Consider the following 12,970-nt stretch of genomic DNA (forward strand, 5'->3'; position numbering starts at 1 on the left):
CGGTGGCTCCACGATCCCCTCCTTTCCGCTTTGGCGTTTCGATCCCCCGCAAAGTGTCGCTCTTCCTCAGCGACCGCAGCATCCCGGTGTTGGTGACGTCACTCGGGAGCAGCAATGAAACACAACCGGAAATGGGTACGGGCTTCGACGTCAAATTAAACGCCGCGCGTGGGGGGACACGGTTTTATTGCGAAAAGCGACAGCGGAAGTCCCGCATCCACCCTGTCCTAGCTTGTTCCGCGCGAATGCGGTGTGGAAGGCTGGCGGCGTTCAAGCCTGCGACAGAAAAACAGACGGATATTGCTCGATCGCTGTCGTCCGCGATTCCAGCCGCGAGAGCACTCTGCTAGACGCCGAATCTTGTTGTTTGGCTAAGTTACTTTTGTCAAGCGGCGTCGCCCGCCCGCCCGCCCCCCCCTGCGGGTCGTGCGATCTCGAGCGTGCGTATCGCCGTTTCTCCCCGGAGCCGACACTAAGGTAAGCTCCGAATCGGCGAGCCAACTTAACAACTTTTTCGCCGCCCGCTGTCGTACGGAAGGTCGCTTAAGAGGCCCGGACGCTTCGGGGCAGTCAAAGTTGTGACGAAACGCCTGCGCGCCCTCGTCACTTTTGCGGCTGTGACGCAGGGTCTTTGTCCGGTTTGCCTCCGCCACTTGCGCCGCATTCGGCCTCGGTTCCTCCAAAATAGTCGGCGGCATCCCGCGCAATCCATCCGCTTTGGATGGACAAGCGGAAGCGCTTCGGATCGATGATGTTCAACTGCCGCGTCCGAGTCCAGGGGGCGTTGGAATTGGGGCATATAGGCGTCAACGTGCGCGGCTTTTTCTTTCCCTTTCCTTTCCTTTCCTTTCTTTTCCCGGAGCTGGACGCGCGAAAACAACGCTTCCAACCCCAGTGTTCCCTTTTGCCGCCTGTGCCCAAATGTTAACATTGTTCATGGAACTCCGAGCTGCCGCCGGCTCTTCGATGGACTCCGCGCACAGATCTGGCACCCGCATTTGCATTTTCCCCCCCGATGCTTTGCAACGGAGACGTTTGACAGACAGGTGGTCTTCCGCTTTCGGGACAGGTGCTGTTTAGCAAGGCCCACCTTTTGTGCCGGGCGGCCGGCACGCCCTTCCGCTCGCTCAGGCTGGCGCTGTCGTGCCGGTGCAAGGTTCACTTGAAATGTCAGCTATGTGGAAGGTGAGCGCGAGGAATGTTTCCGGGAAACTTGCGTCTTACCTCACCGTCACAGCTCGAGGCGGGTCTGCTGCTGCCGGCTATTCAAAGCGTATCGCGGTATATTGCCATATATTGGCGGATGTCCGTTATGGCAGCTACATTAACAGCGTGTGGGGGAAAAAACTGAAGGAAATGATTGGAGTAGACAATTCTTTTTCAGAAGCCACACATCATGAAACTTTCTTTTTGTTTTGAGTTCAAGCACGTTGACAAAAGATTTCTTCTGTTTGCCGCCGTTTTGACGGTGTTTCCAAAGCGTTGCTGCGTCCTGTTCTCCGAAAAGCGAGGGCGCGTCCCGTATTGGGTCCGCAGTCGGGATCGCGTTGAGGCAAATGTCCCTCGGCTGGGTTTAAGCCGCGGCCGGTTGTGAGCGGTCGAACGGAATTGTCTGATAGGTTAGTATTTTCAAACGTCCGAAACGATGCCTAGCCTGGCTCTCCTTGTTTGCGCGGCGTTGTGATCCGCCGTCTCCGGGGTTCGGGCCGGCGTTGGAGCGGCCCGCTCCCAGAAAGCATTTCGCTCAAAAGGCAACTTATCGCACTTCGACTGCTGGAATTCAAAGAAAAGGATCTGGCGAGAGCTGGCGCGCCGCGTGCAAGAAATCCCACAAACTACTTGACACGTGTCGCGCGTAGCGTATTTGCTAATTGTTTCGTGCATTTTTGTCCGGAAATACTTGCTAAGCGCCTGAAACGGTTAAAGCGATTTTCCCAACAGGCACATTGTCATTCAAGCCTGATTGCTCAGTGATGAGAAAAGATCAATTCCTCGTTAGGGGTTTCCGCCGAAGGATAGTCAGCGGATCTGGAACGGCCGTCGACGCAAGTGTCCTGCCAAAAAGCTTCAACCGAAGATGTGGCAATAGGCCGTCTTTACATTTTGATGGCAAAAATGGCTTATTGACAAGAGTGCGGGCTTTTGCATGGTCTTTTCAAACAGCACTGTTTTTTGCTTTGGCCTTTTTATCAAGTTTATCTTAGCCTTTTGTATGCACAAACTATATACCGTTTTTATATTCTTTACATATATCTCTTTTTTTTTTCCAAGAAATCCTTCATTGATTGAAGCGGCTATCTTTGCGACGATGTCAGGTCCGACGTGACTTCTCCCGAGCGCCGGAGACGTGAACGGAGGGCCGCCGTAGACGGAGCGATGCGGCCAAAGCCGACTGTCCGCTCGTGCGACGGGCGAGTTTCCATGACTCCATCGCAGCGGCGGTCCGACTTTGGTCGCCGTTCCAAATTTTTGTCTCAAACGACGTTTGAGTGGACGGCCGTGGAGCCGAAACTCAAGCGTTGACCGGTCGGCGTTGATGAAGTGTTTGGGGTTGCGTTTTGGAAATCTGATTTACTCCACGCGATACTTTGAAACGAAGCGAGCGCACCCCTTTCCCTAATTCCCTCGCACAGGGGTTGGCATCGATGCGCCGCAATTGGCCGCGCATGGCGAGAGGGTCTCCCGACGACCCGGACGATTCCGCCGCTCGGTCTCCCCGATCGGCGCGTCGAAAGTGAGATTTATGGTCTTTAGTGGGCCGAGTTTAATGAAGAACGAGCGCAGATGGGCGCGCCGGCGACGAGCCGGACCGGGCGCCGGATAAAGGTCATCCCATTGTTATTGTAATCAAGTGTAATCTGGGCAGCGGCTAACCGTGGGGGCGGCTGCTATAGCCGCTAAGACAATGGAGACGGCTGCTCCGACGCCATTCATGAGGAAGGAGAGAGAGGATTTGTGCCCGCATCTGTCTTTTTTTTTTTTTTTTAGTTGCCCCCACCCCAGTTTTCAGTCGGCATGTTAAGCTCTTTGTCTGGAGCTTCTCCCTTTTGTCCGTTGCGTGCGCGGCGCCGTCCGTGTCCGCGGTGGCCCGCGACGGCGGCCCGCGACGGCGGCCGTTCCTATTTGCCAGCCCAGCGAGTGAAGTAACAGTCTGTCAAGTGACACGCCCCCCCCCCCATCCGGGAAGCGGGCCCAAGCCTGCTGCGGGATTCCCAGGCAGAGGGGGGGAGCGGGGGGGAGTCCAGCCGCTTGGGCTAGCTGTCTTGTCATTACTCCTGGTAGCATGGCCAAGTCGAGTGGAGCTAACTGGGTTTAGAGATGCTACTACCAAATCTTATTCGCATTGATCATCCTTTCCGCCGTTCTGTCGAGTGGTCGATAGTTAGCATTTTCAGGGCCCGCAGAATATTGCGTGCTTTGTCTATGTAAATATGGGTGCTGAAAGATTGATTTCCATTCCTTACTTTGAATTGCATGGAATTAATAGCTGTGTTATAATTGTGGAAACACTGCCATCCAATGGTCACAGTCATCACTACAGTTTGCAATTGACTTTTGTAAGCAATAGTCAAGGGTGTAAGCCCCCCCCCGAAACAAAAGGTATTTGACCAGAATTTTATTGTTTATTCATTTTTATTCCTGTTAAGACGAGAATTCTCGTCCACGGCACTGAATGAGTTCATTGAATCAGATGTACACGTCATAACTTTGACAGACGCGCTTGGTTTTAGTCATATTCCTGCGCGTGAACTGGGATGGACTCGGCCGTTGGTTCAGCTTGCCTTTTATTGAAAACGGGGCTGTAAGAAGCTCAGCTAACGCGAGACAGCTGCCCTCTAGCTCGTCGCGTAGCGGTAATGATTTCAAGCTGGATAAAAATGCACATTATAGGACGCGCCCCGCTTTGGCTTTGGCTTTTGGCGCTCGGGGCGCTCAATGAGGCGGCCAAACGCCGATGGGTCCGGACCGCAAAAAGATCAGCGTCTCATGCTAGCGGGTTCCCCGTTTCCGCGCTACGTGTTAAGGCGCCTCCCTCTGAGCTCGCTCATTAAGAGTCTACCGTGTGACGGCGCGGCTCCGCTGGCCGCTCCCATTCACGCGCTTTTCCCTGACGGTTGACGGAAAGGGAGGGAGGGAGGCAGGGAGGGAGGGAGGGGCCCTGCCTAAAGTCCATCGATCTCTGCCCACCCATCACCCACGCCGTTCAATACTATCACCATGTGGCTATGAAAGGAAGGCACGCATGTGTTCTGTGTCAAGGTAGAAGCTAGGCTTCGGATAACCTTCAGCAAATATATTGCAGGTCCGCAATTGACTCTTTTAGTGTATGGGAAAAGACATCCTCTAGAGTGCCTAGTACACTTAGCGTTGTCATCTTTGGAGGCTGACAGACTGCTGCGTGCTATCGTATGAAAGATTGATTTCCGTTCCTTACTTTGAATGGCATGCATGTAATAGCTGTGTTGTGTGTGTGGAAACACTGCCGTCTAACGGTCAACGGATACAAATGGTGAAGCGCGCATGCGTCTTTTTGACAGCCGTCTTACTCCATACCAGAGGCGGCGCCAAAAAACAAAGATTAAGCCGGAAAAAAAAGGCACAAATGAATGAATGAAGCGTTAAACTGAATCGGGTGCGGCCCTTGCACATTTCTTTGGCGATTTTGTTCCCCATGGACGCTTCCGCTCGTTTCATCTTGAAAATCGGAAGACGGTGGCGTCGACGGCGGTCCGCTTTCGAGCCGGCGCCGTTGTCCTCCAGGACGAGAGTCGAGGACCGGAGGAATAGCGCGGACTTCCTGACCCCGCCTCTCCCTTGAGGCGCGAACACGACCGCAGCCGAGGGAAGCCTTGCTTTATTTATGAGACGGATGGCTCTTGTATCTGTTTTGATACAAAATACCTCCTGACCAAAACTTCCACGTCGTGTTTACATGTATTCTAGTGTTAGTCCTGTATATAGTATAGTGGGCTTTATTCCATTAGTGGCACTACGAGCAGCACTTTTGTCACTTGTTTTACTTTTCAGTGTTGTGCAGTGACAATAAACTAATAGGGAGCATAACTGCATTCAAATGACTTTAGTAGCTAACAGTCCTATTCTATGGAAGTTGTTCCAAAAACAAATGGAAAATGTGAAACCACCTAATCATTTCTTCCTCCTTCCAGTCCTTCTCCCTGAATTTACAGCAGTTTTACTGGATCTATTGCAAGTTTTTCCTTTTTTTTTTTTTTTTACATGTATTTTTCATGGTCGCGCCAAGGGACATGCCGCGGAAGAGCCGGCGAAAACAAAAATAGCAAGTCTTCTTCCCGACGTAGCCCAGGGAAAAAGCAAATGCCGGCGGCCCGCAGCAGGTTGTTGCAGACGGGAGCGCTTTTGGGGGAGGGCCCGGGCCTTATTCAACACCCACCTTCCGAAGATAGTCGCCGATAGAAAAAAGATAGAAAATTGCCGTTCGATTCCCAAATGTGCAACTCTATGCGCCGTGCGCGTACGTGTGTAATCCAGCTTCCTTTTAGCGCGGAAATATGAACGTGAAAGGGCGACGGAAAGTCCGATTCTTCGGCGAGCCCCCCCACCCCACCCCCGTCCCTGAAAAGAGGGACCGCCCGGTGATCGTTGCCACGGAGACCCACTCAACAATGTTGGCTTACGCTGACGAGAGCCAGCCCTGAAAAAGCGAGAGAAAAGGATGGGTGGCGTTTTCCTCTTTTAGTTTTTGTGATTCGGGTGGCTGCAGCGTCCGTTGCGCTTAAATGCGCAATTGAACAGTTCTGCTAGTAGAGCTGCCGCAATCGACGAATCAATAAGCAAATGAAGCGACATTTATTTGTAGTCCTCAAGTTATCATTTAGAGACCTAAAATTGTCCAAATCCTCACTTCGGCTTCTTTGCGGCCAATACTCGCATTTATTTGGTTCTCTGTGAAGACAGACAAATTATCGTTCAAATCCAAATGAGATTTTTCCAAACATGAATTATTATTTGATTGGATTAATTTATTGAGAATTTCAACACTTTCCTTAGGATTAATTTAGGGTCATGCAAAGTGCTTCCCGTGTGATGTCGCCGCTAAAGTGCTAACGTCTGACGTTCGCAAGCCTTTCAATGACGTTTTTGGGCGGCTTAGCCCGCACTCTCACAGTGCAAAGTTCTCGCTATGCGTCGCGGGACTCGTAGTTGACAAAAGGTCCAAGAAGGAATGCGGCGGGGAAGCCTAACATTAGATTTGCATAGGGCTGATGCCACCCAACGTTTTGAGGGCTTGGAAGTAAATACACATTTCTATTTGCGAGCCTTTCAGGGTCAGCCCGAGTCGGCCAGGCGAGTGAAAAATGCCCGGACACCCAAGGGTTAAAGGAATGAATCGTTTCGCAGGGAAACTGCCGGGAAGCTCTGAGTGATTCAGCGGCAGCGGTCCCGGGCGCCGCAGCGGTCCCGGGCGCCGCAGCGGTCCCGGGCGCCGCGTCGCCGCCCGGCCGCTTTTCCTCATTCGTCCCGGCTCGGATTTGCTCCGACGCCTTTGACGGCAGCCGCCCGGCCAAAGCGAGCCTTCTCGTCGCCCCGGCGGAGGTGAAATCTCTGCCGAAAGCCCTTCAAAGTCTCCCGGCGGTGCGTTGCGCAACTTCCCTCGGAACGAGTTTGACAGCTTTAGTGAGCGCGAGCCGAGACGCGTCGGTCTCTCCGCCGCGGCGCGCTCAACATGTCGGCGCAATGATGTCAGCGCTCCTTTTTCGCTTAGCGCAAAATCGCTGCGTCGGAGCCCCGACAGAAAATTTCCACAAAGGCCTCGCGGCGCAGGATAGGACTTTGGGCGCTTGTTCTCACGTCTCCTCGTCTTATCCCGCGGGGTCTGCCGTGGGCACGCCTGTGTCTCGGCTTGTCTTTTCAGCACAGTATTTGCCGTGGTTTGAGGCTACATCTCGATAGCGCCATACTGCACTTGTGCATGCATGCAAGTGAACGTTCGTTCGGTCAAATCAAACAAAAACAACTTGAGACACAAATAATGGCTGCTCAGACTTACCCTGGTGAAATTGCTTCCATAATCTAAGACTTCTAAGTCTTTCTTACCTGCAATCGTTGTTGTCGCTGTTAGCATCAAGTGCCCGTCGCAGATAACAGCAGCTGGTGTCAGCTTACGGCGCTTTTTTCAACAAAAGAAGCGAGCGGACCGAACCAACGTCCGAGTCCAACGCGGAAAGGTGTTCCGTTTGACTCGCTTAATTAAAACACGGACGCTGCTCAACTTGGGGTATTTATTGTAAAACAAAAAAGGACCTAGAATCACGCCGCGGGGAAAGGAAAAACAAGTGCGTCGAGTACATTCAACACTACGCTGGCGAGGCAGCTCACTCACGCGCCTCCTTTTCCGCAGGGGGACTCCATGAAAGATGACAGAGGAGGTGATGGTTGTAGCCAAGTGGGACTACACGGCCCAGCAGGACCAGGAACTTGACATTCGAAAAAACGAGCGTCTTTTCCTGCTGGACGACTCGAAAACGTGGTGGCGCGTCCGCAACGCGGCCAACCAGACGGGCTACGTGCCGTCCAACTACGTGGAGCGCAAGAACAGCCTGAAGAAAGGCTCGCTGGTCAAGAACATCAAAGACACGCTGGGTGAGTGACGTCCGCCTTCTGATATTCCGTCCCGGCCTCTTGCCTTCTGCCATCGCCTTCATTTTCTTTTTCTTTTCGGGGGGGGGAGGGGGAGGTCAATGTACGCAGTGGTACTTCTACTTATCAGCGTCAATCTTTCACGAGGAAAGCGCGTGTCCCTTCCAAGCCCCCCAAAATGCTCCGACACAATGATATTAGTGCATAATAAGCCAAATACATCATGTAAAGAATATGTTTTGAAAAACGCTACGAAAGCCTTGAAATGAATCATGCGCTTCACCTGTTTGCCTTGAGACGGCGCTGGCGTATATTTTTAGAAATGTATTTGTTTTCAAATTTGTCAAAATGCGTATTGTGTGGCTAATTGCTCGCTAACAAGGCGATGAAGCGGCACGTGATTTGCTCATGCTGTTTTTGACTCAATAGTTGTCAGCAAGCCGTTGATCCGGGGAAATGGAGCCATTTTATCAGAAGGAGGCGCGCAGTTTGCAATTTTTATTTTCCAAACTTCACTTGTCAAGTCGAATCTGTTGCTGCATTCTCTTCTTTTTGGATTCCATCTTTTTTTTTTTTTTTTTTTGCAATGGGGGTCCTTGGAAAATCGGCCTTCTGAAAAAGGTCCCCGACGCCAAAAGGTTTGACAAGCTCTTATTTAAAGGCTTGTGGAGCGCTTTTCTTTTTCTTTCCATGATCTACTCTGATATGCTAAGCTTTTGCGAAATGCCTTTGATGCTCTTTGTCAAGCCATCTTCCAAGTTTTGAGTCACGGTTTGTGAGTCTTTACTTTACGTTGTTTGTCCTCACTAGTAGTGTCAAACTTCCCGTTTGGACAGGCGACACGTGTCAGCGTAAGCCCCGCCCTTTGTGCGCCGCTCTTTGACATCCCAGCAGCCGCGTTGTCCCCACATCGGCCGTTTGTCTTACTCCTAATCATGGTAGTCCCCCGTCCCCCCCCCCGACAGTCATGGGATTGATGGCGGAAGAAAAGCGTCCGTCTAATGGACGCGCCGGAACGATGAATTAGTCCGCTGCCCTAGATTGTAACATCGGGGAGCGCCACATTCTGGCCTCATTTCATTTTGTGAGCCCTTAAAAGCGTCAGCTTATGCCGCGGCGTAGGTAGGGCATTTTCTCGATGAGGTGAGGTCAGGGGCTAATGGAACATTTTGCGGCGTCTGCGTAGACAATGGAAATTGCTTGAGAGCGTGTGCCTTTGTCCTCGATTGGTCCTCTTTCACTGTAGTCATGCAAGCTTCGAGCTAGCATTTTTTTCGATTTTACTTTTTCGATACCGTCGGCGGGACCCGGATAATAAAACCGATGTTGGGAGTAATGCGTTTCAAAAGTAATGGAACGACTGCGGTGCGTGACTTTTTGCTGTAAGGCATCAAAAGTTCTATTTTGCTCAGTACAAATGACGGCAAGGCACGATACAAGGCGTTCTAATAATATGGAGACCAAAAAAAAAACGCTCCTACACCCTTTCAAGTTATAATATTCATTGAACAGTTGATGACGTGAATGCACTTCACTTGGTTGCCTGAAGATGGCGCCGGTGTATTGTTGCTATGCAAAGAACTTGGTTTAGCTCGTTTTTTTTCATATTTCCTGCGATCTGGGCATCATTTACAAGTCCAAGGGAGCAATAATATTTATTTTGGGATCATTTTGAACACCCTAAAATTGGGCGCTTAAATGAGAAGTCGTCTCATTTAAACACACCTTTGCTCATTCGCAAAGGTGTGTTTAAATGAGGCGACTTCTTCCCCAGTTCAACGCCGGAGAAGCCCGAAAGGCTCTTGAACACGGAGGATGTCGCGCTGTCCGTAAACACCATCTACTTGTGATTCCCATCCCTTGGTTGTCAGCTGGCCAGTACCGGCTGCCGAGGGACCGCTCGGCCCCCCCCCGACCGGTTTCATGCTACTCTGCGTGAACCCCGCCGCGCTTCCAACGATGCAAATGGGCCCGGCCTGACATTTTGTGGCATTTCGGCGGGGCTCCGTGGACAAACTGCCAGATTAGCTGTCAAGGCGCGCGCAATCCAAAAGATTTGCTGACAAAAGCCTCAACCGTCAGATGAACCGTTTCGTTGGCAAATAACATGGCGCCGTAATCATGCCGTAGCGCTTTTATCTAAAGCCCGCGATGTCAATTTAAATGTTAACAAAGAACTCTTTGTCGAGCCGTCGCTCTTCCACGTACTCGCGGCGGCTTTCGGAATCGGAGGGCGCGCCAAGCGGGGATTCCATATTTCTCTGAGTCCAAGTCCAGGCGGCCCCCTTTTTTTTTGTTTGGTTTTGCCTCGGTTTGAGCGAATTGGACAAAAATGTGAGTATTAGTCTACCCCTGACCTCAGTGTTTACATAGGTCACGGCTGCCCAAATAAAACGTGCGTACGTAGCGAGTTCTCTCTAGTGAAGCCACTCTGACCTTCCTCACTACAAAATGTAATATCAACAGCGACCAGAGGCGGCGCCAAAAACAAAGCTCCAGCCAAACAAGGAACAAATGAATAAAGGGTCAACCAAAGCATTTCCAGAACATCATTGCTTTGGGTGCGGTACCAGCCGGGCCGCGGAGCGGCGCTCGGGGACCACCGGTGCGGCATGTCGATACGGAGCTTCCATTGATTTTTGAAGATCCGTTTGGGCACGGATCCTTTTGACAGTTGCAGTCAGCGCAAAGACTTGATTGTTGCTGGCTAAATGTCGCGTTCAAATACGTGGCGTGTCGAAGGGGGACGTCGCGGCTTTGATGGCGGATGTGAGCGTCTGTCCCGGCCCTCGGCGCCCGCCCCGCGCCCTCGCCGCCCGCCCTCGGCGCCCGCCCCGCTTTAGCCATCCGCCCCGCTTTAGCCATCCGCCTATTTTCAGCCTTTTGATTAGCGCGGGACGCGCACGCTGGCGTCGCGGCCGGAAAAGCGCGCAGAAGCTAGAAAGCCCGCCCGGCGGGAAGCCGCCCCGCAATCCGTCTGACCCCCGCCGCTCGGCGGGAAGTCCGAGCCCTTCCGCCGAAGCGTCCGCGTCCGTGACCCCCTTTCGGTTCTGGCCGCAGGTTTGGGAAGAACGAAGAGGAAAACGAGCGCCCGCGACGCTTCGCCCACGCCGAGCTCCGACACGGAATATCCCGGCAACGGCGGCGGGGGAACGGGAGGGGGGGCGTCGGAGAGGATCAACGACCTCAGCATCCCGGCCGTGGTCAGGTTCGCGTACGCGGCGGAGAGGGACGACGAGCTGACCTTGACCAAGGGCTCCCGGGTCCTGGTGATGGAGAAGTGCAGCGACGGCTGGTGGCGGGGCGCGCAGGCGGGCCGCGTGGGTTGGTTCCCCTCCAATTACGTGCAGGAGGAGGCGACGGAAGACGGAGGGGAGGGCGACTCCTCGCGGATATACCACACTCGGGGGAGCGCGCCGGACCTGGTGCAGACCCTCTACCCCTTCAGCTCGGTGACGGAAGAGGAGCTCAACTTCGAGAAGGGCGAGGTCATGGAGGTGGTGGAGAAGCCCGAGAACGACCCCGAGTGGTGGCGCTGCAAGAACTCGCGCGGCGCCGTGGGCCTGGTTCCCAAAAACTATGTGATGGTGCTGGACGAGCGAGCCGGCCCGCCTCCCTCCGCCGCCACCTCGCCGCGGAACCGCCGCGCGGCGCCATCGCGCTCGGGCAGGTTCGCCGGGAGGGACTGGTATTACGGCAACGTCACCCGGCATCAGGCCGAGCGCATACTTAACGAGAGGGGGCACGACGGCGACTTCCTCATACGGGACAGCGAGTCATCGGTGAGTCCAAAAAAATTATTTAAAAAAAAAAAAGCCCGTAAGTTGCCAGGTTTTGGGGATTTTTACATATAAATACAAATGATGAATTGGAATTTCAAGTGCGATATGCTGAGGGTGTGAATGGGAGGCCGCTGAGTACCGAAGGATCATATCTACGTGTAGCTACATATACATAAGAATCGGCATAACGATGCGGGGGCCCCGTTGTGTTTCAGCCCAGTGACTTCTCGGTGTCCCTGAAGGCGGCGGGCAAGAACAAGCACTTTAAAGTGCAGCTGTGCGACGGCGTCTACTGCATCGGCCAGCGCAGGTTCGGCTCCATGGAGGAGCTGGTGGAGCACTACAAGAAAGCCCCCATCTTTACCAGCGAGCGCGGAGACAGGCTGTACCTGGTCAAAGCACTGCTGTGAAACCTAAAACCTCCTCTCGGTGACTTTCATGGGAATCAAGCAAGCCTTATCCGGATCTCCTCGGCGGCATCCGCGTCGCTGCCGACCTCTAGTGGCCCATCGGGTGAAGTTCACCTTTCGAGGAGTCTTCAAAGTCTGATGTCACGTTCGTGTACGACCAAGGACAGACGCCGTTTTTCTTCAAAACAGGTGAAGACCGACACCGGACGGTTTTTTTTTTTTAACCCCCCTCGACGTCTTCCCTTTGTTTTGAACGATTTCAATCCTCTTCCGAGCGCTGCACTTGACTAAGTGACCACAAACACGCTGTTGCCTTTGGCTTTGTTTTTGTTTTTTTTTCTTCAGTTTGCACTCGATTTAGCAGCATTCTTTCTAACCTGGCCAAGTCGTTCGGAACCAGAGCGACTTTGGAGTTCGACTTCATCGCTAAATATTCACAAAGTCTGGACGGATGTTGAGCTAAGTCAAAAATGATTCAGAACCTGCCAACGTTTTGAGCTAAGGCCTGATTTTAGCTCAAATTGATTCATTATTCATCCGGTCTGGGCAAATTTTGAGTTCACGCCAACCCAAATCATTCATTACCGGAACATCTTTTTTGGAAATATTTTGAATCGATTTGAAACTTATACACGCTTCCGAAAGGTTAGGGCGGAAGTATTCATACGCATAACACATATTGCGTTTGCGGTCAAACAGACGTGGTCCATTGAAAACTTGCCTACATAAAGCCGGGGTTCCCTTTAGCATAAGAATGGTGGTAAATCTAAATCACATTTGGATAAGTTTAAAAAATAACCCCCACCCCCAACACAATTTTGCTTTGTTTCATGATGAAAGCGTTCATGGTTGCTCCACTTTTTTTTGATAGGATCTATCTGAATGTTATTGAGAATTATTATTTAATTCCTGTCTCCACTTTATGTATATATTCTCAAATAAGACGGCAAGCGCAATGGTACTGTATCACCGACAACGTGATGACAATTGCTCAATAAAAGTTTGTTTCTTTTGGAAGAAAATTGAAACCAGCTCATTGTGGATTCGTTTTGTTTGTTTCTTTTTGTGGGCAGGATCTTTAAGTGTATACTGTTGTCCATACATAGTGACAACCTGTCGTCGCTATCTCATGTTACATTTTAACTAGAAAGAAAAAAA

General features: G+C 52.0%; 1 protein-coding gene across 5 annotated transcripts; it reads left to right on the forward strand.

Annotated features, from left to right (window-relative positions):
* Window positions 1–232: 232 nt before the first annotated feature.
* On the forward strand, window positions 233–12,843 carry nck2a (NCK adaptor protein 2a). Of its 5 annotated transcripts, none has more exons than XM_088415961.1 (4): window positions 233–477; window positions 7,382–7,623; window positions 10,681–11,402; window positions 11,618–12,843. In XM_088415961.1, the coding sequence occupies exons 2-4, from the start codon at window positions 7,398–7,400 to the stop codon at window positions 11,810–11,812; spliced, it is 1,143 nt and encodes a 380-aa protein (XP_088272087.1). In that variant the 5' UTR covers window positions 233–477; window positions 7,382–7,397; the 3' UTR covers window positions 11,813–12,843. The 5 variants fall into 5 exon arrangements, with proteins under 5 accessions (XP_088272087.1, XP_088272090.1, XP_088272088.1 ...); XM_088415964.1 differs by lacking the exon at window positions 233–477 and adding an exon at window positions 844–1,185; XM_088415962.1 differs by lacking the exon at window positions 233–477 and adding an exon at window positions 6,418–6,615.
* The last annotated feature ends 127 nt before the right edge of the window (window positions 12,844–12,970 follow it).

This window comes from Hippichthys cyanospilos, chromosome 5 (assembly GCF_059441005.1).
Source record: "Hippichthys cyanospilos isolate Australia breed blue-spotted pipefish chromosome 5, RoL_Hcya_1.0, whole genome shotgun sequence".
In the NCBI taxonomy this organism is placed as follows: domain Eukaryota; kingdom Metazoa; phylum Chordata; class Actinopteri; order Syngnathiformes; family Syngnathidae; genus Hippichthys; species Hippichthys cyanospilos.

Bases quoted from the DNA above. Each gene is read 5' to 3' on its own strand.
- nck2a (XM_088415961.1), top strand. From the start codon at position 7,398: ATGACAGAGGAGGTGATGGTTGTAGCCAAGTGGGACTACACGGCCCAG. The intron at 7,624-10,680 runs GTGAGTGACGTC...TTCTGGCCGCAG, and splicing joins GAACATCAAAGACACGCTGG to GTTTGGGAAGAACGAAGAGG. The intron at 11,403-11,617 runs GTGAGTCCAAAA...GTTGTGTTTCAG, and splicing joins TACGGGACAGCGAGTCATCG to CCCAGTGACTTCTCGGTGTC.